General features: G+C 46.0%; 1 protein-coding gene across 4 annotated transcripts in view; it reads left to right on the top strand.

Annotated features, from left to right (window-relative positions):
* HMBOX1 (homeobox containing 1) overlaps window positions 1–17,086 on the top strand; it is a 106,344-nt gene extending 89,258 nt beyond the window's left edge. The window contains exons 7-10 of one of the 4 annotated variants that reach the window (XM_069728403.1): window positions 1,789–1,871; window positions 5,544–5,639; window positions 7,805–7,893; window positions 11,029–17,086. In XM_069728403.1, coding sequence (XP_069584504.1) covers window positions 1,789–1,871; window positions 5,544–5,639; window positions 7,805–7,893; window positions 11,029–11,166 — 406 coding nt within the window. In that variant the 3' untranslated portion in view covers window positions 11,167–17,086. Of the gene's footprint in view, window positions 1–1,788; window positions 1,872–5,543; window positions 5,640–7,798; window positions 7,894–11,022 lie in introns of all 4 variants that reach the window. The other 3 variants (XM_069728402.1, XM_069728401.1, XM_069728404.1) reach the window with 3 other exon arrangements.
* The last annotated feature ends 8,870 nt before the right edge of the window (window positions 17,087–25,956 follow it).

The raw sequence follows: 25,956 nt of genomic DNA, 5'->3' as shown, positions 1-25,956 counted from the left end.
GATGAAGCCATTTATTGTCAAGCTACTGTTTTTTCCTTTTTAAATCATTATGACAACCCAAAACATCCAAATGACCTGATCAAAAGTTCACATACCCTGGTGAGTTTGGCCTGATCACATGCACAGAAGGTGACACAAATGGGTGTGAATGGCTACTAAAGGTAAGATCCTCACCTGTGACCTGTCTACTTGTAATCAGTGTGTGTGCATAAAAGCTGAGTGAGTTTCTGTGATCCAGACAGACTCCTGCATCTTTCATCCAGCCACTTAAGTTTCTGGATTGTGAGGCATGGGGAAAGCAAAAGAATTGTCAACGGATCTACAGGAAAAGGTAGTTGAACTATATAAAACAGGAAAGGGATACAGAAAGATATCCAAGGAATTGATAATGCCGGTCAGCAGCGTTCACACTGTGATTAACAAATGGAAAATCAGGGGCTCTGTAAAAACAAAACCACGGTCAGGTAGACCAACAAAAATGTCATCCACAGCTCCCAGGAAAATTGTTCAGGATGCAAAGAAAAACCCACAAATAACATCAGCTGAAATACGGGACTCTCTAAAAACTAGCGGTGTGGCTGTTCAAGATGCAGAATAAGGAGGCACTTAAAGAAAAATGGGCTGCATGGTCGAGTCGCCAGAAGAAAACCATTGCTGCGCAAATGCAACAAAGTATCTCGCCTACAATATGCAAAATAGCACAGAGACAAGCCTCAAAACTTCTGGAGCAAGGTAATTTGGAATGATGAAACCAAAATGATGAACTTTTTGGCAACAACCATAGACCTTACATTTGGAGAGAGGTCAACAAGGCCTTTGATGAAAGGAAAACCATTCCTACAGTAAAACACGGAGGTGGATTGCTGATGTTTTTGGGATATGTGAGCTACAAAAGCACAGGAAACATGGTCAAAGTTGAAGAAAAGATGAATGCAGCACGTTATCAGCAAATACTGGAGGCAATTTTGTACTCATCAGCCCGGAAGCTGCACATGGGACGTACTTGGACGTTCCAACATGACAACGATCCAAAACAAAAGGCCAAAACAACCTGTCATTAGCTGCAGCAGAACAAAGTGAAGGTTTTGGAGTGGCCATCGCAGTCTCCTGACCTCAATATCATTGAGCCACTCTTGGAGATATCAAGCGCCCAGTTCATGCTACACAGCCCAGGAATTTACAGGATCTGGAGGATTTTGCCAAGAAGAGTGGGCAGCTTTACCATCCGAGAAAATAAAGAACCTCATCCACAACTACCACAAACGACTTCAAGCTGTTATTGATGTTAGAGGGGGCAATACACGGTATTAAAAAATGGGGGATGTGAACTTTTGATCAGGGTCATTTTTATGTTTTGGGTTGGTTTGGTGTTATCTTTCGTATTCTCTAAAAAAAAAAAAAAAAAAAAGGCCAATAAAGCAAAAATTCTGCCGGGGTATGTAAACTTTTGAGCACAACTGTATATAGACAGTGACTGAGCCAGCAAAATAGTGAGTGCAGCTCTAGTGCATTCCTCGGGTGCATCAACGTGGCGCCTTCACAGCCTGATGATCTATAAAGCTTCTCCTCGCAGCTGTCTAGAATAAGTGAGGACTTAAAATACAATGTATACGGCCGCATCACATACTTATACATCTCGTGACGACTTTTCTTTCTTTTCTGACCGTCGGCTTTCCTTTATTTCCTCCATATCTTGTCTGTTCTTATACGGCAGCCCAGGGTTGGGCGCGCGATTTTCGTGTTTGCCTATAATAACACTGGATAATTGTGAACACTTGAATTTTTCAGCTATTTTAATGAGAACCAGTATCCCGACGAGGCGAAGCGGGAGGAAATCGCCAACGCGTGCAACGCGGTTATACAGAAACCAGGTGAGTGACGGATCCGCAGCACAGAGTCAGGTCACCGACATTAGAGGGATTATACCACTTCACTTTTTATACAGCTTCACATTTCACATAGCGAAGAACAGCTGGCCAGACACTGGGAGCGTCATTCCTGATCTGATCACGCAATGATAGGGTAGCTTCATCTACCCCTTTAAAGGGCTTTAAAAAAAATAAACGTAAACATAACCACCCTTTTTATAAGAATGTACCTCTAGTTTATGGAGACTACTCAACAAGCTTTTGTGTATAAATGAGGACTTACACTATTTCTGGACATTATTTACCTTTTTAACCAGTTTTCCCATCTTTAGAAACTATTTTTAATTTTCAGTTATCCGCATACACATATATGAGGGATTCCTGCTCTACTGTCGCCATGTAGCAAATCTTCAGAAGTAGCAGCAGCATGGAGGACATTATATAGCAGTATTAAGCATTGTAGGTGTGAATCCTGCTCAGGGGTGAGATAAAACACTTGCTAGAAAGATTTAGGAAAATTGTAGCACCGTATATTGCAGTACTGAATGAAAATGTGAATCTAGTTTAGGTTTTAGATTACAAAAAAATGCTAAAAAGCTTCAGCAGCATGAATCATATAATACAGCAGTGTGGCAGTGAAACCATCTCAAACGTTGAGATAAAACTCTGGAAAACTGGGGAATAGATTACATTAAACAGTAGTACTGACCAGTATAAATCTGAATCAAGCATAGAGTTGAGGTATTTTATTTTTTTTTTTATAAAAGACTGCCTCAACATTATACAGCAGCACTGAGCAGTGTATGTGTGAATCCTTCTCAGGGGTAAGAAAAACACTTACTAGAAAGTAGTAGGCGAATTAGAAGATGTTATACATGAGTATTCACCAGTGTAAATGTGAATCCATCATAGGTTTGACAGTATGCTTTACTAGTAAACTACATTAGCCTGGAGGGCATTATATAGTAGCACTGAGCAGTATAGATGTGAATCCTGCACAGTAGTGAGAGAAAACTTTTACTAGAAAGTAGTAGGAGAATTAGATGACTTTTACTGCAGTACTGACTAGTGCAAATGTGAATCCAGCATAGGATTGAGATATAAACAAACTTACTAGAAAGCTGTATCAGCATGGAGGGCATAATACAGAACTGTAGCAGTGATTCCATCTCCAATGTGAGATAAAATCTTAAAAATATCAGTACTGAGCAGTGTAGGTGTGAATTCCACCTCTGGTGTGAGATTAAACACTAGAAAGGCAGCAGCATGTTGGACATTGTCGAACTGTCTTGTTGTGAATGAAACTCTGTGTCGAGATAAAAGATTTACGAAGATAGCACGAACAACAAGGAGGACACAGTACAGTAGTAATGAGCAGTGTAGATGTGAACCCAGCTTTGGGATGAAATAAACACTTACTAGGTAGCTGCAGCACAGAATAATTGTACCCAGTGATATTACGATTCCCATTGTATGGAGAAAGCCTAGAATCTCCTCTGAGGGTCCGTACGCATAGTTGTCTTGCTTATTCCTTATGGGAGCGGAGCCAATAGAGGTTTCCACCGGTGACCCCTTATGTTGTTTGGAGTCGCATGCACCAGTTTCGCAGCCTCGCAAATGTCACAGAAAGATGTTTTGTTTGTCATCTTTTCATATTATTCAGCAAAGACCTTGAAATGTGATGTAAAAATCTGGGCGATCTCCATAATTTATGTCTGAACAATAATTCATTCTCTATTAAAGGCTTTGGTGGGGAGCCAGCCCGCTTACAACCAGCGCCGTGCCAAGTGAGCTCTGGCATCGGCTCGTGTAAGGTGCTCAGAACTGACAGCGGCGGCGGCTTCACCGCCCGTCCTGATTCTCAAGGTCACAAGTGCACACGATCCGCTAACACATATCCAGATGTTGTGGGTTTGTCACATTACATGCACGGTGCGATGTATACATGGTAGGAGAGCGGAAACTGGAGGACATTATGGTCATTGTAGTGTGCAGCCACTCGGCCGCCCCAGGTAGACACATCATCTGTATATATAATTGTCTAAGGGTTTTTCCGTCTGTCTGTCTGTCCTGGGAATCCCGGCTCTCTGATTGGTCGAGGCTGCCAGGCCTCGACCAATCAGAGACCGGCACAGCATCGACGTAGAAATCCCGCGTCTCTGATTGGTCGAGGCCGCCAGGCGGCACAGCATCGACGTAGAAATCCCGCGTCTCTGGTCGAGGCCGCCAGGCGGCCTCGACCAATCAATCAGCAACGGGCACAGCGACGATGATGTCATAATGGTTGCCATGGCGATGATGATGTCATAAAGGTTGCCTCGACCAATCAGCGACGGGCACAGTCTGCCGCGAATTCTGGAATCATCATTGTCCATATACTACTGGGACATGCATATTCTAGAATACCCGATGCATTAGAATCGGGCCACAATCTAGTTAGGGCATAAGCCTCTATGATGGGCAACCCAGAAAGTGACATGTTGGTTAAGGCAGAGGGCATGGCATTGGGGCCGGCCGTCATGCTTCCCCAGCGAGGCGTCTGGGGCTTGCCTTCATGCCCCCTAACCGGGTGGGGCGTCTGGGGCCGGCTGTCATGCCCTTCCCGGCGGGGCGTCTGGGGCCGGCTATCATGCCCTTCCCGGCGGGGCGTCTGGGGCCGGCTATCATGCCCTTCCCGGCGTGGCGTCTGGGGCCGGCTATCATGCCCTTCCCGGCGGGGCATCTGGGGCCGGCCATCATGCCCTCCCCGGTGGGGCGTCTGGGGCCGGCTGTCATGCCCTTCCCGGCGGGGCGTCTGGGGCCGGCTATCATGCCCTTCCCGGCGGGGCATCTGGGGCCGGCTGTCATGCCCCCCTTCCTTCCCTCCAGCTGGCTGTCATGGCTTCCCCTTCCCGGCTGGGCGTCTGGGGCTTGCCTTCATGCCCCCTAACCGGGTGGGGCATCTGGGGCCGGCTATCATGCCCTTCCCGGCGGGGCGTCTGGGGCCTGCTATCATGCCCTTCCCGGCGGGGCATCTGGGGCCGGCCATCATGCCCTCCCCGGTGGGGCGTCTGGGGCCGGCTGTCATGCCCTTCCCGGCGGGGCGTCTGGGGCCGGCTATCATGCCCTTCCCGGCGGGGCATCTGGGGCCGGCTGTCATGCCCTTCCCGGCGGGGCATCTGGGGCCGGCTGTCATGCCCTTCCCGGCGGGGCATCTGGGGCTGGCCATCATGCCCTCCCCGGTGGGTGGGGCGTCTGGGGCCGGCTGTCATGCCCCCCTTCCTTCCCTCCAGCTGGCTGTCATGGCTTCCCCTTCCCGGCTGGGCGTCTGGGGCCGGCCTTCATGCCCCCCGTCGGGGCCATCATGCTTTTTCCACCTTGGCAGGGCATCTGGGGTCTGCCGTCATGCTTTTTTATCCCCCAGCTCGGCGTCTGTGGCCGGCCATCATGCCTTCCCCGGTGGCGTGCCTGGGGCTGGCCGTCATTCCCCCCCCTTCCTTTCCCCCATTGGGGCATCTGGGGTCGGCCGTCATGTCGTCCCCCCGGCGGAGCGTCTGGGCCCGGCTGACCATCATGCCCCCATTGCCGGCCCCTGACGTGCGGCTCAGGACTTTTCTCCGTGAAGTGTGTCACTGTTGGCCCATAATCGCTGATGTTTCTGCTTCTGTAACATGACAGAGTAACTTCTTATTTCAGGCAAGAAGCTTTCCGACCTGGAACGCGTCACCTCCTTGAAAGTCTACAACTGGTTCGCCAACAGGCGGAAGGAAATCAAAAGACGAGCCAATATCGGTAATGTATCACAGCAAGATTTCCACTGATTTATTATTCTGTCGCCTTCATAACTTGTCAGAAAAACTTCCAAATGTGAAAATGTCTGAAGTTATCAGAGTTAAATGACTTCATGATGAGCAGAGAGGATTTTAAGGAATTCTAATTGGCACGGAAGGCTAACGAGCCCATAACACTACTTGATGAGTGCGATAACCTGGGGGATGTGTCTGTAGTCTGGGTATTAATGTCGCCGGCAGCTAATGAGCGGCACATTCGGGCTCCTGTCTGTGTTCTCCGGCAGGTTATTACATTTATTGCTCTTGCATGTATAATTAGCCCATACATATGCATCCGAGCGCTCATTAACGATAAATTTATCCGCCGATTACCATAATACGTCCGACTCTGCTCGTCACAGATGTAGTGATCATAGGGGTGAGTGAGGCGCTGAGGTTATGGGAATCGGCAGCACGCGGCGGATCTTACCTGAATCTTAATGCTGAGCTCGGTTTATCTCCGTTCTTTACTTTTTCTATCTTTCTACCGCAGTTTATTTCTTCATCTTAATGTTGTATTTTACCTTTTAGCCTTTCATCTTTTCTACCCCCTTAACCTGTTACTTCAAACATTTACTGCCTTACTCCTTTCGGGCCTCGGCACCGTCTCCTCCATCATCAGTATCTGGTGACCGCCCGTCGCCTCCATCATCAGTATCTGGTGATCGCCCGTCTCCTCCATCATCAGTATCTGGTGACTGCCCGTCGCCTCCATCATCAGTATCTGGTGATCGCCCGTCTCCTCCATCATCAGTATCTGGTGACCACTGTCTCCTCCATCATCAGTATCTGGTGACCGCCCGTCTCCTCCATCATCAGTATCTGGTGACCGCCCGTCACCTCCATCATCAGTATCTGGTGACCACTGTCTCCTCCATCATCAGTATCTGGTGACCGCCCGTCACCTCCATCATCAGTATCTGGTGACCACTGTCTCCTCCATCATCAGTATCTGGTGACCGCCCGTCGCCTCCATCATCAGTATCTGGTGACCGCCCGTCGCCTCCATCATCAGTATCTGGTGACCGCCCGTCGCCTCCATCATCAGTATCTGGTGACCGCCCGTCTCCTCCATCATCAGTATCTGGTGACCGCTCGTCACCTCCATCATCAGTATCTGGTGACCACCCATCTCCTCCATCATCAGTATCTGGTGACCACCCATCTCCTCCATCATCAGTATCTGGTGACCACCCATCTCCTCCATCATCAGTATCTGGTGACCACCCATCTCCTCCATCATCAGTATCTGGTGACCGCCCGTCTCCTCCATCATCAGTATCTAGTGACCACCCATCTCCTCCATCATCAGTATCTGGTGACCACCCATCTCCTCCATCATCAGTATCTGGTGACCGCCCGTCGCTTCCATCATCAGTATCTAGTGACCGCCCATCGCCTCCATCATCAGTATCTGGTGATCGCCCATCGCCTCCATCATCAGTATCTGGTGACCGCCCGTCCCCTCCATCATCAGTATCTGGTGACCGCCCATCACCTCCATCATCAGTATCTGGTGACCGCCCGTCTCCTCCATCATCAGTATCTGGTGACCGCCCGTCGCCTCCATTATCAGTATCTGGTGACCGCCCATCATCTCCATCATCAGTATCTGGTGACCGCCCGTCGCCTCCATCATCAGTATCTGGTGACCGCCCGTCGCCTCCATTATCAGTATCTGGTGACCGCCCATCATCTCCATCATCAGTATCTGGTGACCACCCGTCTCCTCCATCATCAGTATCTGGTGACCGCCCGTCGCCTCCATCACTTCTCCTCGTCACTTGTACACAGGTTATGAAGGATCTCAGCAGGAGATTTTTCCAAACATCTTGGAGAGCTGACCCCTGATCTTCTGTGTATGAGGCTTGTGCGGATCCTTCTGTCTCTTCATGTGATCCCAGACATTTGATTTATATTTCTCTTTTGTTCATTGATAAAAATAAACCATTACCGTTCTGCGCGACGCTCCATTCTGCGCGGCGCAGGCTCCACAGCACGCGGGTGGAGTCGTCCCCTTTTATTTTATATTTTTTCTTTCCATCCTCTTACATGTGTGTTTTTGGAGTGATTTCTTTTACCATGGCAGATAATTTAGGGCCATATTTGCTTTTTTCGAAGAAGCAGCAATCCTGGAGAGTCATGGCATCGATGTACAAAGTCCTGGAGTTCATTCGAACAGCGACGACGTGGATGGAAATGACTATTCTGAACAGGTGAGCCTCTGGACTCCAGTGTGACAACGGGCAGACATCTTACATCCGCTCACCTTCACCCTATTCCACTTTTATACCACATTTTACTGATCATATAGTATTTATAAACTGTTGGTTTCCACTGGAAACAGTCAGCATGCATGTCATCAGATGACTGATCAGTGCTTGGTGTTAAGACTAAAGTTTAGAGAATTAATATAATGGCGAGGAAGATCTTTGTATACACCAAAAAAAAAGCTGAAAATGGAGAGAGATTTCAGCTCTCTAAGTTTTAAGAATTGCAGCTCTGGAGTATAATGCAGGCTGTAAATGTGGCCATCAGCCTCAGGAGGAGACCGGCAGCGGCTGATTCTCCTCGATCTTATAAAAATAAATTTATTTGAGAAAAAGTATGGAGGAGAAGCTGTCCGGCAAACCAGCGGGGTTTTTTTTGCTTCCCTGGAGACGCATAGTTCTGCACCGGAGCTGCAGATAATAGGCAAGTTTAATAAAGACGCTTTAACCACTTAACGACCCTTAATTAAAAGGTGTGTGCCACGATCAGATGCCAGTCCTCGTACAATGACGTGCACTTTAGTTATGCCGATCTCACGGGTGATGTCAGTGTATCTGAAAGATCAGAGGTAGGAGCTTGGCTAGAGGGGACAGCTCTGCTTAACCTGCCAGGTCTGCAGCCACCTTTGATCCTAGCAGTTACATCCCTTAAATTTTGCTGCCTGTAGTGACCGTGGCATTTAAATAGTTGAGCAGAGGCAGAAGGCTACCTCTGGCGGCGGCATGGTTCCCTTCTGTGGCAGCGGCAGCGTGGTTCCCTCTGTGGCAGTGGCGTGGTTCCCTTCTGTGGCGGCGTGCTTCCCTCTGGTGGTGGCAGCAGCAGCGTGGTTCCCTTCTGTGGTGGCGTCCCCTTCTGTGGCAGCGGTGTGGTTCCCTCTGTGGCGGTGGCGTGGTTCCCTTCTGTAGCGACAGCGTGGTTCCTTCTGTGGCGGTGTGGTTCCCTTCAGTGGCGGCGGCAGCACCGTGGTTCCCTCTGTGGCGGCGTGGTTGCCTCTGTGGCGGCGGCAGCGTGGTTTCCTCTGGCGGCAGCGTGGTACCATCTGTGGTGGCGGCAGCGGCAGCGTGGTTTCCTCTGTGGTGGCGGCAGCGTGGTTTCCTCTGTGGTGGCGGCAGCGTGGTTCCCTCTCTGGTGGCGGCAGCGTGGTTCCCTCTCTGGTGGTGACAGTGGCAGTGTGGTTCCCTCTCTGGTGGCGGAGGCGTGGTTCCCTCTGGAGGCAGCATGGTTCCCTCTCTGGTGGCGGCAGCGTGGTTCCCTCTCTGGTGGCGGCAGCGTGGTTCCCTCTCTGGTGGCGGCAGCGTGGTTCCCTCTCTGGTGGCGGCAGCGTGGTTCCCTCTCTGGTGGCGGCAGCGTGGTTCCCTCTCTGGTGGCGGCAGCGTGGTTCCCTCTCTGGTGGCGGCAGCGTGGTTCCCTCTCTGGTGGCGGCAGCGTGGTTCCCTCTCTGGTGGCGGCAGCGTGGTTCCCTCTCTGGTGGCGGCAGCGTGGTTCCCTCTCTGGTGGCAGCGTGGTTCCCTCTCTGGTGGCGGCGGCGTGGTTCCCTCTGGCGGTAGCGTGGTTCCCTCTGTGGCAGCGTGGTTCCCTCTCTGGTGGCGGCGGCGTGGTTCCCTCTGGTGGCAGCGTGGTTCCCTCTCTGGTGGCAGCGTGGTTCCCTCTCTGGTGGCAGCGTGGTTCCTTCTCTGGTGGCGGCGGCGTGGTTCCCTCTGGCGGTAGCGTGGTTCCCTCTGTGGCAGCGTGGTTCCCTCTGTGGCAGCGTGGTTCCCTCTCTGGTGGCGGCGGCGTGGTTCCCTCTGGTGGCGGCGGCGTGGTTCCCTCTGGTGGCAGCGTGGTTCCCTCTCTGGCGGCGGCAGCGTGGTTCCCTCTCTGGCGGCGGCAGCGTGGTTCCCTCTCTGGCGGCGGCAGCGTGGTTCCCTCTCTGGTGGCGGCAGCGTGGTTCCCTCTCTGGTGGCGGCAGCGTGGTTCCCTCTCTGGTGGCGGCAGCGTGGTTCCCTCTCTGGCGGCGGCAGCGTGGTTCCCTCTCTGGCGGCGCAGCGTGGTTCCCTCTCTGGCGGCGGCAGCGTGGTTCCCTCTCTGGCGGCGGCAGCGTGGTTCCCTCTCTGGCGGCGGCAGCGTGGTTCCCTCTCTGGCGGCGGCAGCGTGGTTCCCTCTCTGGTGGCGGCAGCGTGGTTCCCTCTCTGGTGGCGGCAGCGTGGTTCCCTCTGTGGCAGCGTGGTTCCCTCTGTGGCAGCGTGGTTCCCTCTGTGGCAGCGTGGTTCCCTCTGTGGCAGCGTGGTTCCCTCTGTGGCAGCGTGGTTCCCTCTGTGGCAGCGTGGTTCCCTCTCTGGAGGCAGCGTGGTTCCCTCTCTGGCGGCAGCGTGGTTCCCTCTGTGGCGGCAGCGTGGTTCCCTCTGTGGTGATGTGTATGAGTTGGATGCTGTGTACGGTGTGAACGATCATTGTTAAAGTCTCATTGCTAAAGACTCATGTTAAAGTCTGATTAGATTGAGACTAAAGAAAAAAAAAGTTAAGAAAAAAGTTAAAATATTTGGAACTGGTCAAGGAATAAAATTCCACAAAAAGCCACTAATTAACCTGCTCAAAGAACAACGTAAAAAAAAATCTAAATTACTAAATCTAAATTACTAAATACTAAATTACTGTTTTGTTGTTTTTTTTATTCCATTGATAAAGGAGTAGAAAACAATCAAAAAGTCGCAAGTTGATACGAATAAACATTAACTTGTCCTGCCAATAATCCGAACCCTCACAAGGCGCTTGTGAGGGTTCGGATTTTTGGCAGGACAAGTTAATGTTTATTCGTATCAACTTGCGACTTTTTGATTTGATTGATTGGCGCCCATCCACAGAAAAAATGTTACAATTATGGTTTCCAGAGATTGCCAAAAATAAATACCGTAAATAATAATAAAAAAGCTGTCATATAACCACTTTGACCAAAAAAAATGAATATGGTGGATAAAATTGCCACGATTTGAAGGTGCAAAATGCGTTGGATCCGTAAGGAGCAAAGAGACTTCACAGAACACGTGTGCGACGTACGGGCCGAGCGCTAATTTGACGTTTTCCCTTTCTCTCTACATACTTAGGACGACAGCACCAGTCATAGCGATCACCAGGACCCCATCTCTCTAGCCGTGGAAATGGCTGCCGTCAATCACACCATCCTGGCACTGCGCCGGCAAGGTACTGGAGACATCAAGACAGAAGCCCTGGATGACGACTGACACCTTAAACACCGCGGGGAAAGGGTCAATCCGAAAAAAAAAAAAACCTAAAAGGAAAAAAAAAAAAAACCTACTAATAACAATAATGTACTTTAGATTTAGACGTAGCACCTTAGCAATCCTTCCTGGGTCCTTACTATGTGTTCCTATTATCAGTATAACTGCAGTCTCTCTTGTACGTCGAGTTAGCTGGTAAGGTCTCGTCCTGTGAAGATGGCATGGTGCCCATAATGCCCATACCCGTCACGTCTGCTTTCTCAGTATTACTCCCAGCCATATCCTCCCGGGCCGAGAACACTGCTCAGTTCTGGCATTCCAGTTTCCAAGTGCTTCCAGCCCCCTCCCTTCCGTCTGTCGTTCCTTCCTCTCGTACGTCCACCTCTTCGCTCTAAGCACTTTTTAAAATTTTTTTTTTTTTTTTTACAAAAATGTCGTTTTTTTTTTTTGTTTTTTTTTTAAATTTTAGTTTGTGAAAGACTTTCTCCAAAGCAGGAATCATTTAAAGAAGTGGTGACCGTCCAGTCACGTGCCAGTAAGGGGCAGCAAAGCCGAGATATTTATTAGTATGATTATTGTTTTTAAGAGTTTTTTTTTTTTATTATTTTTTTTTCAGCAACCAGTTTTGCTTTCCAAAAAGGCAAAAAAAACCACAACAAAAAAACACTAAAAATTGTGCAGAAGCCGGAGACACTAAAAAAAAGGGAATTGTGAATGTCTCCGTCCATGCGTTGTGAATGGGAAATTTGCAGTCCCATGTAAAAAAAAATATATATATCTGGTTTCTTTTAGACTTATTTCACCCCTATGTCAGCGGGTTGGGGGGGGGGGGTTGCGCAGCCGCAACGTGATCTGCTCTGTGTCCAGCTCTGTCCTCCCCTCTCCCAGCGGGAACGCTCAGCACTAACCATTGGCAGGATTGCAGCCCCTCGCCTCGTATGTTGCCGGGGCGCAGGCAACGTACAATTATCAGCACCGCCATTCGTCACGCCGGCTACATACTCCTCGATTAGCAATCATTTTAATATTTCCCTACATTTATTTATAACATATTTTTTTAAACTTTCATTCTTGCCAAATATGATTGGAATGCCAGATTTCTGCTCCTAATCTTCCACTTATCACATTAGTCATTTAAGAATCTTTTTTTTTTTGTTACATTTTTTTTTTTTTAATTTTAGGGTTAGTTTAACAATAAGCTGGAAAACATCCTCCGCGACCATCCAATGAAACGTTTCCTGTGTTCTGTACATACGGCTGCGTCCCCCCCGCGGCTCGGCCAGATCTATTTTCAATAGCAGATATTTAATTTTTCTATATTTATTTGTATATATATATATGAATGTGTTTTCTCTAGTTGTGTTGTATTAGGTGCCTTATTATACTGAAATTGGGGACGTCGAGTTGGAGCAAATTATAGGTGTTATCTTTAATTTATCATTTACATTTTTTTTAATCCATTTTTTACATATTTGGAGAAATCTGATAGTATTAAAATTGTGACACCACATTACATTCCCCCCCCCATTTTTTTTGGTACTGAATTCTAATTTATAAGATCTTTTTCTTTGTATAATTCATGTGAACTTGTTTTATTTTATTTGCTACTGAAATTTTAAAGATATAGGATTAGAAAAAAAAAAGGAAACAGCCCCACATCTGTCTACAGGTTGTGTCTGGTATTGCAGCTCCGTCCCATTTTGTTAAATGGAGCTGTTTTAGATGTGGTTGGAGGAGCCCAATTTTTTTATTTTTTCAATGCTGTATACGCCTCATTTTTTATCTGACCCTATAATTTGCAATATTGAATTGACCCTCAAACAGTTCCACCCTCCAAGGGAATAGGTTATCAGGGTGCCCCATTATATTGACGTAGCTGTAGAAAGGCATAAAAGTGCTGAAATAATGAGTAGAGGCAAATAAACCGAACCAGTGGACCGCCTCCGAGGAGCGGAGACCTTGAACAATTGCTCCTGAGGGTGTTTTAGTTTTCAGTATTTGCTTCCTGGTCTTTTGCAAACTTCTGGGTTGTATTATTTTCTGGTAGTCTGATATTAGGGGTGACATATTCCCGTATGTTATTGGCCAGAGGTCTGACGTCTCCTACATTTTATGGACATAAATCTGCTATTCGCTCTCATTTGTGCCGGGTGCTTTTTTGGATGTTTTTATTTTTCTTGTATTTTCCGTTTTTAGTTTTTTTTGTTTTGTTTCAAGCAACATTTAAAAAGGGGTGGGGGTTTATCTCCCAAGAAAAGGGGACAGTCCAATGTGACCTGCAGACTTGCCAAAATGTAAAGCGGTACCAATGGGGGTCCCCAGGGATCTGATGAAACATTTCACTAGAATCCATCACCCTAAAAATCTCTAAATTGAATCTGAATTGATAAAATATTAAAATTCCACTATCCCTACTAGTCACTTAATTGTTTCCCGGTAGGATTTATTGTTGGCGGCTCTCATTGTGGTGAGAAGAGGACGTTACTTATCAGGGATATCGATGATTCATTTCCCAGTGATTTAATTCCCTGTTAACCAGCGCTCAGCCCGGTCTGAGTTATGGCCGACTGCGAGGGTTTTCTGTACCTCGGCGCTGTAGATTACTGGGCTGCTCTTCTGTTTCGTGTTTTCCGTACTTGTGTTTTGTATATTCTGTCGTCGGTTGATTAGTGGGCAAATGTGCAAAATTTGGGACCTGATATTGAAAGACACAGGTGCAGTTTGTATCAGGCCAAACTCTTCAACTTGGTTTTAAAGGGATTTTCCAACCAAAACCATTACTCGCCTATCCACTGGGACGGTGTTTGGGTTTCTTCTTACCTCCATCATGTAGCTAGGAAAGGAGACTGGAGTCTTTCTTGTGCAATTAGGAAGGGGGTTTCGGGCAAGGTCGTTGCCAACAGTAAGATAGAGGGGCAACATAACTTCAAAAACGTTAGTTGGGCATTGGTATGTCACAACTATAGGTGGAGGACACCTCTCTAGGATTTACGGGATATCTTGTAAAATTTCTGTTGTACAGTTTCTCTCGTGTTTGACAAGCCTCATGGAGTTGGGTACTGATTGATTCATAGGGTAGGACCTGGCTTTGAGATCCAGAATTTTTGGGGGACCATTTTTGCCCCCTATTTTCTGGATCCTCACATACGTTGTTGCACGTTTCTCCTGGTTGGAGGCTTCATCGTCTCGTAGTTCCAATGCAGTCGGCGAACCCATCCGACTTTGACTACCTTTGTACGTAGACTTACAAGCAAGTGCCTACAATTTTACGTATGCTTCCCGCCAATTTGATGAAATACCTCTGCCTCTGATGTGTTGCCAGGTCACGTCACCCACAAGAAGCTCCACTCGAGTCTTCTTACCGCACCCCCATTCCTGTAAAGAAGTTGTAAAAACTTCAATTCACCAGGCACGACGCAGTTGCGTGATACTGGCTTTGGGTTAGAAGACTGGTTGCTGAACGAGAACTTAATGGGTATTCTGACCACCGACCTTCAGTGCATATCCAAAAATGCCTGGTCGGTAGTGTCCTTTTTGTAAGCGCCTTCATGGCCAGACCTTCTCCTTGACTCTCTGAGCTGCTTCAAACGTGGGTCAAGGAACTCATGACCGGTGGGAAACCAACCTATGAATGTCTGTGGCCGGAATACCATGTACATTGGTCATCGGTTGCCTGCAGTCGGTGACTGTCTGAGCCTTGGTACTAAAACGAGTCACCAGGTTTCGAGGAAACTCTACTTTCCACTTCCTCGAACCTACGGACGTGATGGCAACCTCTGCTCTACAGCCACCGCTGACTCTTGTAACTATATGGCCGTCTGTGTTAATATTTATTATTGTGCTTGTTAATTTTGTGTCCTCGTCTACGTGCCATTGAGGGACATCTTATTCACGCGAGTCTACTTTGTAAGACGGAAAGCAATATGATATGCACAGCGCTCGCTCTGCAGGATGAGGTTTCTTCATAACGAGATTCCAAAAATAGGTGCAAAGATCACCTTGTACCGTCACAAAAAGCCTCGAATGGTGACCCGCAATACTTGAAAAAAAGTCTATCCCTCCACCGAAATCTCGTCTTCTACTTCCAGACTCATTTTTGAAGGGTGTTTAATGGTCTGACTGGTTATTGAGGTCGCCTCCGGACAAGTCTGCACCCAAATCGGCTCCTCGATGATTCGAATGCCCCGACGAATCGGTAGTAAGTAGTCGACACGGTTCGTGCCGGCGATGACGTCAACGTTGGGCTGTTTGCAGTATTCGTGACGAATCTCGATACTTTGGGAGAGATCCTGTTTGACTATTAGTACTTTAAGGTAATATTAAAGCCTCTGGTTTACTCCCCCCTCATCATAATCCAAGTCTTGTACATAAGCCCCCCGCTTCTCTTATACAAGAATGTACGTAATGTCCTGACAGCAAAGCCGACCCTTCCCGGAAAACCCACCTCGCCCTCTGCCAACTGGATGCTGCTTTATAACGCAAGTACAAAAAAAAAGACGACAACTCCCGAGCGAGAAAAAAAAGACATAAAAAGCTAAGCTGAATTTATAAGCCTTGTTGCATATGAGCCAAAAGTGCAAAAAGCTCTTTATTTCCAACCTCTCCTGCCACTCATTATAAATATAAATATATATATATGAATATATTAAGATCACACTGTTCTACAAACAATTGTGTATTTGTATTTTTGTGTACGTACAATTTTTCTGCTAAGCAGAAGGAGGATGTAGTATAGGATGAACGTCGCAAATTTAAATAAAAGGCTGTTTGGTTTCTTTTCAAACTTTTTACTTTTTTTTTTTATTATTATTTTTAACTTTTTTTTGTTTTCGTCACTTGTGTCCTCTAATCCCATTGCTGTCGTGAGGTCTACGAAGCAGCATCGAGGGGGTTAGATACAGTATCAAACTGCCTGTCTTGTCTTATGTGTATAACACTGTTTTCCAAGGTGCAGTACCTCTCTCCTGCTATGGGGGGCGCTAGTTGGTATAGCATTGATTAGATGTATTTAATAAGGATATTGGTGGAATTCCAAAATGGTCTTTAACTGGCCTACTTGTCGCTGACCACCACGACTAGAGATGAATATGCAGGACCCCGGTCCAGCGGCCATATCGGCAGCCTCAGGACAGACGCCTTCTACCTGCCGGCATCACATGATCCTCTTCTGTTAAGCTGGTCTGATGCGTCACGCCGTGCCAGGCCGGTTAATCGAAAGGAATCGGTAGGTAGGTGTCGGTTTGTGGGACTTCCAAACGACGGACTATTGATATGGCTGCCGGACCAGTGTCCCCCGCTCAGTTATAACCGCCAACGTTTTGATAAAATTCACATAAAAAAAGGCCAATGTCGGCCGATCCTTTTAAAAACAATGGAATGTTTTTTCCTTGTTGGTCCCAGAACTCGGAAGAACTAAAATTGGGGCAAAGACTCTTTACAATGCAATTTCTCAGCCCAGAAGACTTTGCCCCTTCACTGCTATCACCGGGACCTTCGGAAAAATTAGGTCATAATTGGGGAAGAGTCTATAATCTTTAAGGATTTTACCAAGATAGAAAGTTTTTTTTTTCATCGAGACCACAGAGGAAAAACTTCTAGCGGAGAGGAGCGCTGCACCGCGTCGGGTAGGGCTCTGAAATATTACCATGATGTGTGTAGAAAATAAATCCTTGTTTCTATATGTGGATGGACGGAAAATTGTAAGAAACAAGAACTATTGTATTCGAGAAGATAGTGAAGCCGAGTCCTGTATCATTGTATCTCCTATTCTGGATTAGTGCCTTTTGGACAGTAGACTGTTCTGTAATTAACATGTAGTATACTGCTTTTTTGTACAGTTTTTTTGTTTTAAGGATTTTTTTTAATTTGTGTTTATTTTAGTATTGTACTACTAGGAAAATTAAACACAAAACCTGTAACTCAACGTCTGGTGTCGTCTGGTTTATTGCCATCGATGATCAGATAAGGGCAGGTTCACAATTTACACAGCAGAATCTCATGAAAATAGCTTTTGGTCCAAGTTTTGTCTCAAAATGAGTTATAAAAGTGTGACCATAATGGTCAAATATCTGGGAAAATCAACTGTTTTCTGGGATTCGGCCAATGTGTCCAGGCACAGGGTCGTTTTTGCCAACGATGGACACAACTTGTGTCCTATCAGTCGTGGTCACAGGGCTGGTGGTGGAGGTCATTGTAGAAACTCTATGAAACTTCTAATTCACCAAGGGACTTATCTTCTGAATGTTAGGGGAAATGGGTGTTGCTCTATGCAGGTAATCCAGGACCAAAAAGTATATGCAGGTAACCAGGACCAAAACGTAAATGCAGGTAAACCAGGACCAAAAAGTATATGCAAGGTAAACCAGGACCAAAAAGTATATGCAAGTAAATCAGGACCAAAAAGTATATGCAAGGTAAACCAGGACCAAAAAGTATATGCAAGGTAAACCAGGACCAAAAAGTATATGCAGGTAAACCAGGACCAAAAAGTATATGCAGGTTAACCAGGACCAAAGTGTGGCCAGGTAAGGGCAATACTAAATGCAATCACCACTATCACTATGTATGTTTGTTTTTGCTCCGGTGAACAAGGTTTGTGTTGAGTTTGCGCCATCTTATATTTAAAAGAACAAAAAATACATACAGTAATTTGTTCTTGATGTAGGGGACACATTCCCAAGAGAAATATGCACTGGAGCTAGTAGAGTATTTGTCTATTTATTACAGATGTAATTTGGGGTTCACTTTTCCAAAAGCAGAGCACACCTTTAATGTCCAACTATTAGTTACAGGATTATCCTAAAAAGTGACAGTAGATAAAATGTCTTCAATACATGTAATTAACAAATCAGATGATTTCCCTTTGTATTCCTGGAGGTGGATTTTATTTTATCTTTACCAGAATGAGCACAAACTGTGAGTTGTTTTTTTTTTTTTTCTTCTCTGGCATCGGATTCTATACAGCATCTGAATAGTAAAGTGGAGCCTCGTGCTCAGATCTGGCAGATTTTTGCCATTTTGTTGACTTGCTGTTACATAGAATACAATATGAAAAGCAATGTACCTGTGTTTTAATTTTATTTTGGAAAAATTACAACAGAAAACAAAAGTGAATATTGTGGCGAAACAAATTATTATGGTGTTGTAAAGCCCATGAGAAATGTGTGGAGCGAGTGTCAGCATCGGGAACATAGTCTGCACGGTCCTGAGACACTCCTGCAATTGACAAAGTTAAGTGGAAGGAATAGTAAGATGGGTAAATTGCTGCCCAGTTTTTCCCTCTTGAGACTATATTTGAGTCTCTAGCTGGTGCTTTTAGGTGGAGCACTGCCTCTTGGAAAATGGAGTCAAAGCACAGGTTAAGGATTTTCAGGAAACTTGAGACTATAAACAATAACAGACTTTGACGGTGGCTGCAGGGGTAAAGGGGAACTGAAAAAGTCCCCCCTGTTTGGGTTTACTCATTACAGGAACAGTCAGATTGTGCCTTTTTTTGTTTGGGTAGTGAATTGACAAAATGCAAATAAGTAAAAAACATCTCCAAGAAGGAGCCTGAATTTCAAACAAAGTTTGTATTTATCAGAAATGTAAAACAAAAAGTCATTGTATATGTCACAGATCACTTCTACGTGGTGTCACTTATTCATCACGTGCCTGCTCTCACACGTGACTTGGGGTTGTGCCTGCAAGGGTTAATCTATCTCCCCACTCTCTCTGTCCAGCATTCAACCTCTGTCCTATGCTGTAATGGGAGCATAAATCACACACCGACCCAGGCCACACACCCGCTCATACGCGCTGCCACCACTCATCGAATACACAGGCGATGAGTCCCGGACTAATAATAGTACTAATAAAAATATGTCTATCACTCATAAGGCTCACACACCTTTAGGCTATGGATTCTTTAGAACATTCAGGCTATGTGCACACGTCCGGATTTCTTGTAGAAATTTCCTGACAAAATCCAGACATTTCTGCCAGAAATCCGCATGTTTTTTTGCGCGGATTTTACGCGTTTTTTGTGTGGATTTTTTGCGTTTTTTTTCTGGACACTCCAATTTAATGGGAAATCCGCAAAAATAATGAACATGCTACTTCTTTTTGCGGAAAAAAAACGCAAACATGTGCACAAAACATGCAGAATGCATTCTAAATGATAGGATACATATTGTTTGCGTTTTTTTAGCGATTTTATAGCGTTTTTATCGGGAAAATCTGCAAAAAATACGCAACGTGTGCACATACCCTCAAGGTTGAACTTGTTAAAGTTTTATACTTTAATAGCAAAAAATTCAATGCTTACAATAAGAAAAAGGTATAAAAATGATAATAAAAAGACATACAACTTATGCAAAACCGTGTCAAACAGGAGAAAACTACAGAAAATCATCTAACTGGTAGTTGCTTCTGCTCCCTGGGGTAGGATGAATGTAGGTTGGAACACATCAGCTTCTCAGGCTGCCCCCATCATGTGAACACAATTCTCTGTCTGCAGCCTAAATTTATAACTTTGGTCTGAGGTCAGGTTACTAGACCGGCACCTCAGGCCAATATCATAACTGCTGCCTGATTGGGCCATGGCCATGCCCCCAATGAATATATTATTCTCTCTTGTGGAGAGGTTCTCAGGGATAGATTACCTCAGGCCGCAATTTAGCATCTCCCCTCCAAGACCTCAGAGGTGTCAAGTGTTCCTTTGTTCTTGGCCTTAGCCAGACCTCCTGGTGAGATCTGGAGACAGAATTTCTACAAGTGCCAAGGAAGTACCTACACACATATACACATATTTCACCACAGTATGCGATACAGTCCTGATAAAGGAGGACATAGCTGCTTGCAAAGGGTTAATCTTCAAGAGATGAGATCACAGTAAAGGGATAAGCAGAGCTTCTCAAGGATTTAGCTCAGTTGCTGTTTCTAGGGTTTCTCCTGCTGCTCCATCATACACAGGAACCCGTCTTACATTGCCTTTCTATAATAATTAGTTTTTATGCTGCACATTCGCTGTGGTGTCTCCTAGCTCAAAAGTAGGAAGTCTTAGGCCTCTTTCACACTTCAGTCTTTTGGCGTCAGTCACTACCGACATAGTGACGGATTGACGGATCCGTCACAATTGTTGCGAAAACGGTTCTAACGGATCAGTTTTTTTGACGGATCCGTTACTTGGGGGTTGTCTGGGAGAAGTATCTACTTTTTGGAGCATGCGCAATTGAAAAAACGGATTGGGGCGACGGATCCGCCGAAAAAACGGTTGCGGCGGAGCCGTCGCCCATAGGCGCCCATTCTATGGAATGGCGGACGCGACGGATCCGTCGCGATCCGCCATTTCGGCGTTGACAAAAAACGTTCCAATGTCCGTCTATTTTCAGAAAACGTCCGCCAAATTTCGATGGATCCATGGGCTTTCCACTGTTTCACAATTCTAACAGTTGTGTAAGGCCTCTTTCACACTTCAGTTATTTGGCGTCAGTCTAAAACCACCATTTTCCTCAAATAACGGATCCGTCATTTTTTTTTTACGGATCCGTTATTTGAGGAAAATGGCGGTTTTAGACTGACGCCAAATAACTGAAGTGTGAAAGAGGCCTTACACAACTGTTAGAATTGTGAAACAGTGGAAAGCCCAACTGCATCTGCGTCCAGTCTCCTTTTCATGCACCTTACTAGACATTTTCCAAAAAAGGAGTCGTCACTAAATGAAATTACAAGTAATGCCAGGATTATTAATGACACATCAGTTATTTGGGCACAAAATAATGGAGTAGGGTAAGGCAACCCGGGGCTGGCGAAAGAGACTTTTGCTAATTTCTGGCTAATAAAGTGAAAAATTTGCTACAATTTCTGACAGCCTGATCTAAGTTTACTTTGCCTAAATAAAATTCAGGACTAGTTAATCTGCCCCAATGTTTCCAGGGTGAGAAGACATCCATGACCGGAGAAATTGCCTGAACGATGGGCTCATCATTTACTATAAATTCCACGTGACGTTTACAGATCCTTATTGAAGAACTTTCATCTTTAAGGGTATGTTCACACGTTCCTGATTTCCATCCTTTTTTTTTCAGGACTGTTTTTTAAAAAACTGCAGCTCTTGGCAGAAAACGCAGGTCCTTTTTTTGGTCCTTTTTTTGTCCTTTTTTGATGCGTTTTTTGATCCTTTTTTTGATCCTTTTTTTATGCAGTTTTCTATGCAGAGTCTGTGTGTTTTCTAGGAAGTTTTTTAGGGTTAAAATGGCTGAAAATACCCTAACCCTAACCCCTAACCCTAACCCTATTCTAACCTTAGTGGGAAAAAAAAAAAAATTCTTAATTTTTTTTTATTGTCCCTACCTATGGGGGTGACAAAGGGGGGGGGGGGGGGTCATTTACTATTTTTTTTTATTTTGATCACTGAGAGAGATTATATCTGTGATCAAAATGCACTTTGGAACGAATCTGCCGGCCGGCAGATTCGGCGGGCGCACTGCGCATGCGCCCGCCATTTTGCAAGATGGCGGCGCCAAGGGAGAAGACGGCCGGACGGACACCGGGACGCCGGGTAAGTATAAGGGGGGGAGATTAGGGCACGGGGGGGCATCGGAGCACTGGGGGGGGGGGCATCGGAGCAGGGGGCGGTGGGATTGGAGCACGGGGGGCGGGATCGGAGCACGGGGGGGCAGCCACACTCCGCCCACGCACTTCCGCCTGCTTCCCCGCACTTCCAGCTGCAGTGGTTCTGCACCGCAAACCGCAGTAAAACCCGCAGATATTTCATCTGCGGGTTTTACTGCGGGTTTGACCTCACAATGGAGGTCAATGGGTGCAGAACCGCTGCGGCTCTGAAAAAAAGAAGTGACATGGTACTTCTTTTTTCCCGCAGCTATTCAGCGCGGCTTTTTTTTTTTTTTTCCGCATTGTGGGCACAGCAGTTCCTGTTTTCCATAGGGTACAATGTAATGTACCCTGCATGGAAAACAGCTGTGGACCCGCAGCGGGAAAATCGCGGCAATTCCGCATGAAAAAAAGGATCGTGTGAACATGGCCTAAGTTTGTTACTCCTGGAGCTTTAACTCAGGCCAGAGATGAGCGAATCTGAACGTAGAAGTTTAGGGCTCGTACTGGATGGTTACTGACCAGTGCTAAACGCCGAACATGAAGTCTGTTGCATTGTTTGGAGTTCTGGGGGAAATCCATTGCAGAGAGAGATCCGGTCTGCTCACCCCTCCTCAGGACTTTTAAAAAAGTTTGGTTCACGTACCAGAACTCTACCTAAGCTTGAACCCCAAACTTAGAAGCTGGAAAATCCCTCTGTCTTTATCTCTCCATGTTTGGAGTTCAGGACAGAACACTAGGTGTCAATTACGAACCCCAAACTTTACAGTTCAAGTTCCCTCATCTCTACTCCGGACGTATGAAAGGCAGAAACTCTAACAGTGAGCCACAGTGCGTTTATAGGTCAAATTCAGGACAAGTGGTGCCGTTCCTTACTCCAGACGGCAAATCTTACTAGGCCTACTGGAGTGTGATTTATGGTGGGGTGCACACCACGTCACGTCTTGCCTGATTCATTAAGAAGAGTGCGTTCCTTAACGAATCAGGTGCTTTGCACTCCAACATGCCCTCTCGTCAAGACTGGCTTGACTGTTCAAACCAACCACATGCACCCTTACTGTAGATCAGTGCCCCTTCCAGCCTACTTGATTTTTCATCATCATCTCGGCCTTTCTCTTACTTGATGGACAGCTTTGGTTCTACAGAAGCCAGAGTAAAAAGCATATGATGGGAAAGCGTCCTGAACAGTTTGACCACACTAAGGGTTCACCGAGTGCCCGGACTACTTTGGAACCAAAATAATTCCCTTTAAGGAAGATTTCTTCTTGATGCATGAGCCACGAATGTTTGTTCAAGATGGAATGTCTGGTGGATGTGGCCAAATTATTATGGCAGGGAATGCTTTATATTCTTTCTTGCCCATTCCTGATGTCTCCAAGATGGAAACCTCCCATTCCAACTGTGCGAAACAACATCTAACTTGCATCCGTTCTATGTTCCTCGGGGGCCGTCTCCTTTAGGGGAGTATGGAGCCTGCTCACATCTTGATGGGTTTTAAGCATGATGAACCCCATTCGGAGGATGAGATAATACTTGGACATGGACAAGGCTATCGGAAAATATTGGGAGTCGCTCTTGTTGGGCCTGAGGTTGGATACCGCTGTACTAAGCTGGTCTTATTGTGGAGAGCGCGTCTAAATGGCACAGAAAGGGTTACACGCATTTGTGATTTGATATGGTCTATTATTTCTCGGTGATAAGACACAAAGGGCAGCGGCAGCTTTCAGGCCGACCTTAGTTACATTAGTTATCTGCATTGCAGGGAAGAGCTGATCCGTTATCACAACTTCCTTCCATAAAGCGTCTCATCAATACCCATGACATAAGAGTTTATTTTTGAAAGCATCAAAGAACAAAAAGCTGGAACCGAGCCTGAGCGCGCGCCGGTGCTGCCTGGAATATGAAACAGCCTCATCCAAATATCGGACTTCAATGTCTGCTGTGAGGACGGTTTACTTGTCTGGTTTACAAAACACATTATCAAATACTGAGCTATGGAAGGGGGTCGGGAGCAAAACCAAGACCCTCATCTCCTAACCAGGGTGCAGAGTAACGCTAAGAGGAGCTCCCAGTCTGAAAAACTCCAAAACGTCCATTTGTCATTAGTAGACACCATTCATTTCAATGTCAACAGTAACACAAGAGGCGCAGCAGGGAAATAAAACAATTGCTTCTAAGTTTCCGCATCAACTACAGTAGAGAAGCTGAAGTCCCAGGAGCAGAACTCCTCGAAAAGGCATCTAACAAGGAACAAGACACTTCTACGGGACAATAAAGGACACAAATGTAGAAGGAACACTCAAGGTTGAGAAAGCAACAAGATTATGTAGAACGAACATTACTGATCCCGAGTTACATCCTGTGTTATTCCCCAGAGCTGCACTCACTATTCTGCTGGTGCAGTCACTGTGTACATACATTACTGATCCTGACTCCCATCAGCAAAATAGTGAGTGCAGCTCTGGAGTATAATACAGGATGTAACTCAGGAGCAGTAATGTAATGTATGTACACAGTGACTGCACCAGTAGAATAGTGAGTGCAGCTCTGGAGTATAATACAAGATGTAACTCAGGATCAGTAATGTATGTACACAGTGACTGCATCAGCAGAATAGTGAGTGCAGCTCTGGAGTATAATACAAGATGTAACTCAGGATCAGTAATGTAATGTATGTACACAGTGACTGCACCAGCAGAACAGTGAGTGCAGCTCTGGAGTATAAGGCTGGCCTCACACTAGCGAGTTTTACGGACATAAGAGCGCAGAAACTACGTCCGTAAAACTCGCATAAAATACGGCACAATTATTCTCTATGCCCCTGCTCCTATCTGCCGTATTTTCCTGATCAGTATTATACGGCTTTCTACGGTAGTAGAAAATCGCAGCATGCTGCGTTTGTCACCGTATTGCGCAAATAAAACGTCAATGAAAGTCTATGGAAGCCCCAAAAATACGGATTACACACGGACCAGCAGTGTGACTTGCGAGGAATACGCAGCGGTGTTAGAGAGAAAAGCCGGCAATTCAGTGCGGTGTACAGTAAAATCACACTGACAGCTTACAGTAGAATAGGTAGAATAAATGTGTACACATAGAATAGGTATGTATGTGTATATATATATATATATATATATATATATATATATATATATACACACATACATACATACATACATACCTATTCTATGTCTTTGAGACACATATGTATATATATTAATATTTCATCCAGCGCGATATAGCAGAAAGCCGGTAATTCAATTACCGGCTTTTGCTTTCTCCTTCCTAAACCCGACATGATATGAGACATGATTACATACAGTAAACCATCTCGTATCACCTTTTTTTTGCATATTCCACACTACTAATGTCAGTAGTGTGTCTATGCAAAATTTGGCCGTTCTAGCTAGTAAATTAAAGGGTTAAATGGCGGAAAAAATTGGCGTTGGCTCCCGCGCAATTTTCTCTGCCAGAGTAGTAAAGCCAGTGACTGAGGGCAGATATTAATAGCCTGGAGAGGGTCCACGGTTATTGGCCCCCCCTGGCTAAAAACATCTGCCCCCAGCCACCCCAGAAAAGGCACATCTGGAAGATGCACCTATTCTGGCACTTGGCCACTCTCTTCCCATTCCCGTGTAGCGGTGGGATATGGGTTAATGCCACCTTGCTATTGTAAGGTGACATTAAGCCAAATTAATAATGGAGAGGCGTCAATTATGACACCTATCCATTATTAATCCAATACTAGGAAAGGGTTAAAAAAAAAACACATTATAAAAAATTAATTTAATGAGAAAATCACAAAGGTTGTTGTATTAATTTATTCTACTCTCAATCCACTCACTGAAGACCCTCGATCTGTAAATAAAAAAATAATAAACCAACAATATACATACCTTCCGAGGATCTGTCACGTCCAACGATGTAAATCCATCTGAAGGGGTTAAAATATTTTGCAGCCACGAGCTTTGCTAATGCAACGTTGCTCATGTCTGCAAAACCCCGGAGAATGTAGGTAAAGTAGGTCATTGACCTATATTTACCTGCATTTGCGGTGAGGCGCCCTCTGCTGGCTGTTCCTAGATCGTGGGAACTTTCCTAGAAAGCTCCCTGGCTCGAGATCATAAGAGGCGCCCTCTGCTGGTTGTCCTCATATGAACTCGAGCCAGGGAGCTTTCTAGGAAAGTTCCCACGATCTAG

Source organism: Ranitomeya imitator, chromosome 5 (assembly GCF_032444005.1).
Source record: "Ranitomeya imitator isolate aRanImi1 chromosome 5, aRanImi1.pri, whole genome shotgun sequence".
Taxonomy (NCBI): domain Eukaryota; kingdom Metazoa; phylum Chordata; class Amphibia; order Anura; family Dendrobatidae; genus Ranitomeya; species Ranitomeya imitator.
The sequence above is the reverse complement of the archived record's forward strand: the minus strand, read 5'-3'. Positions and strand labels throughout refer to the sequence as shown.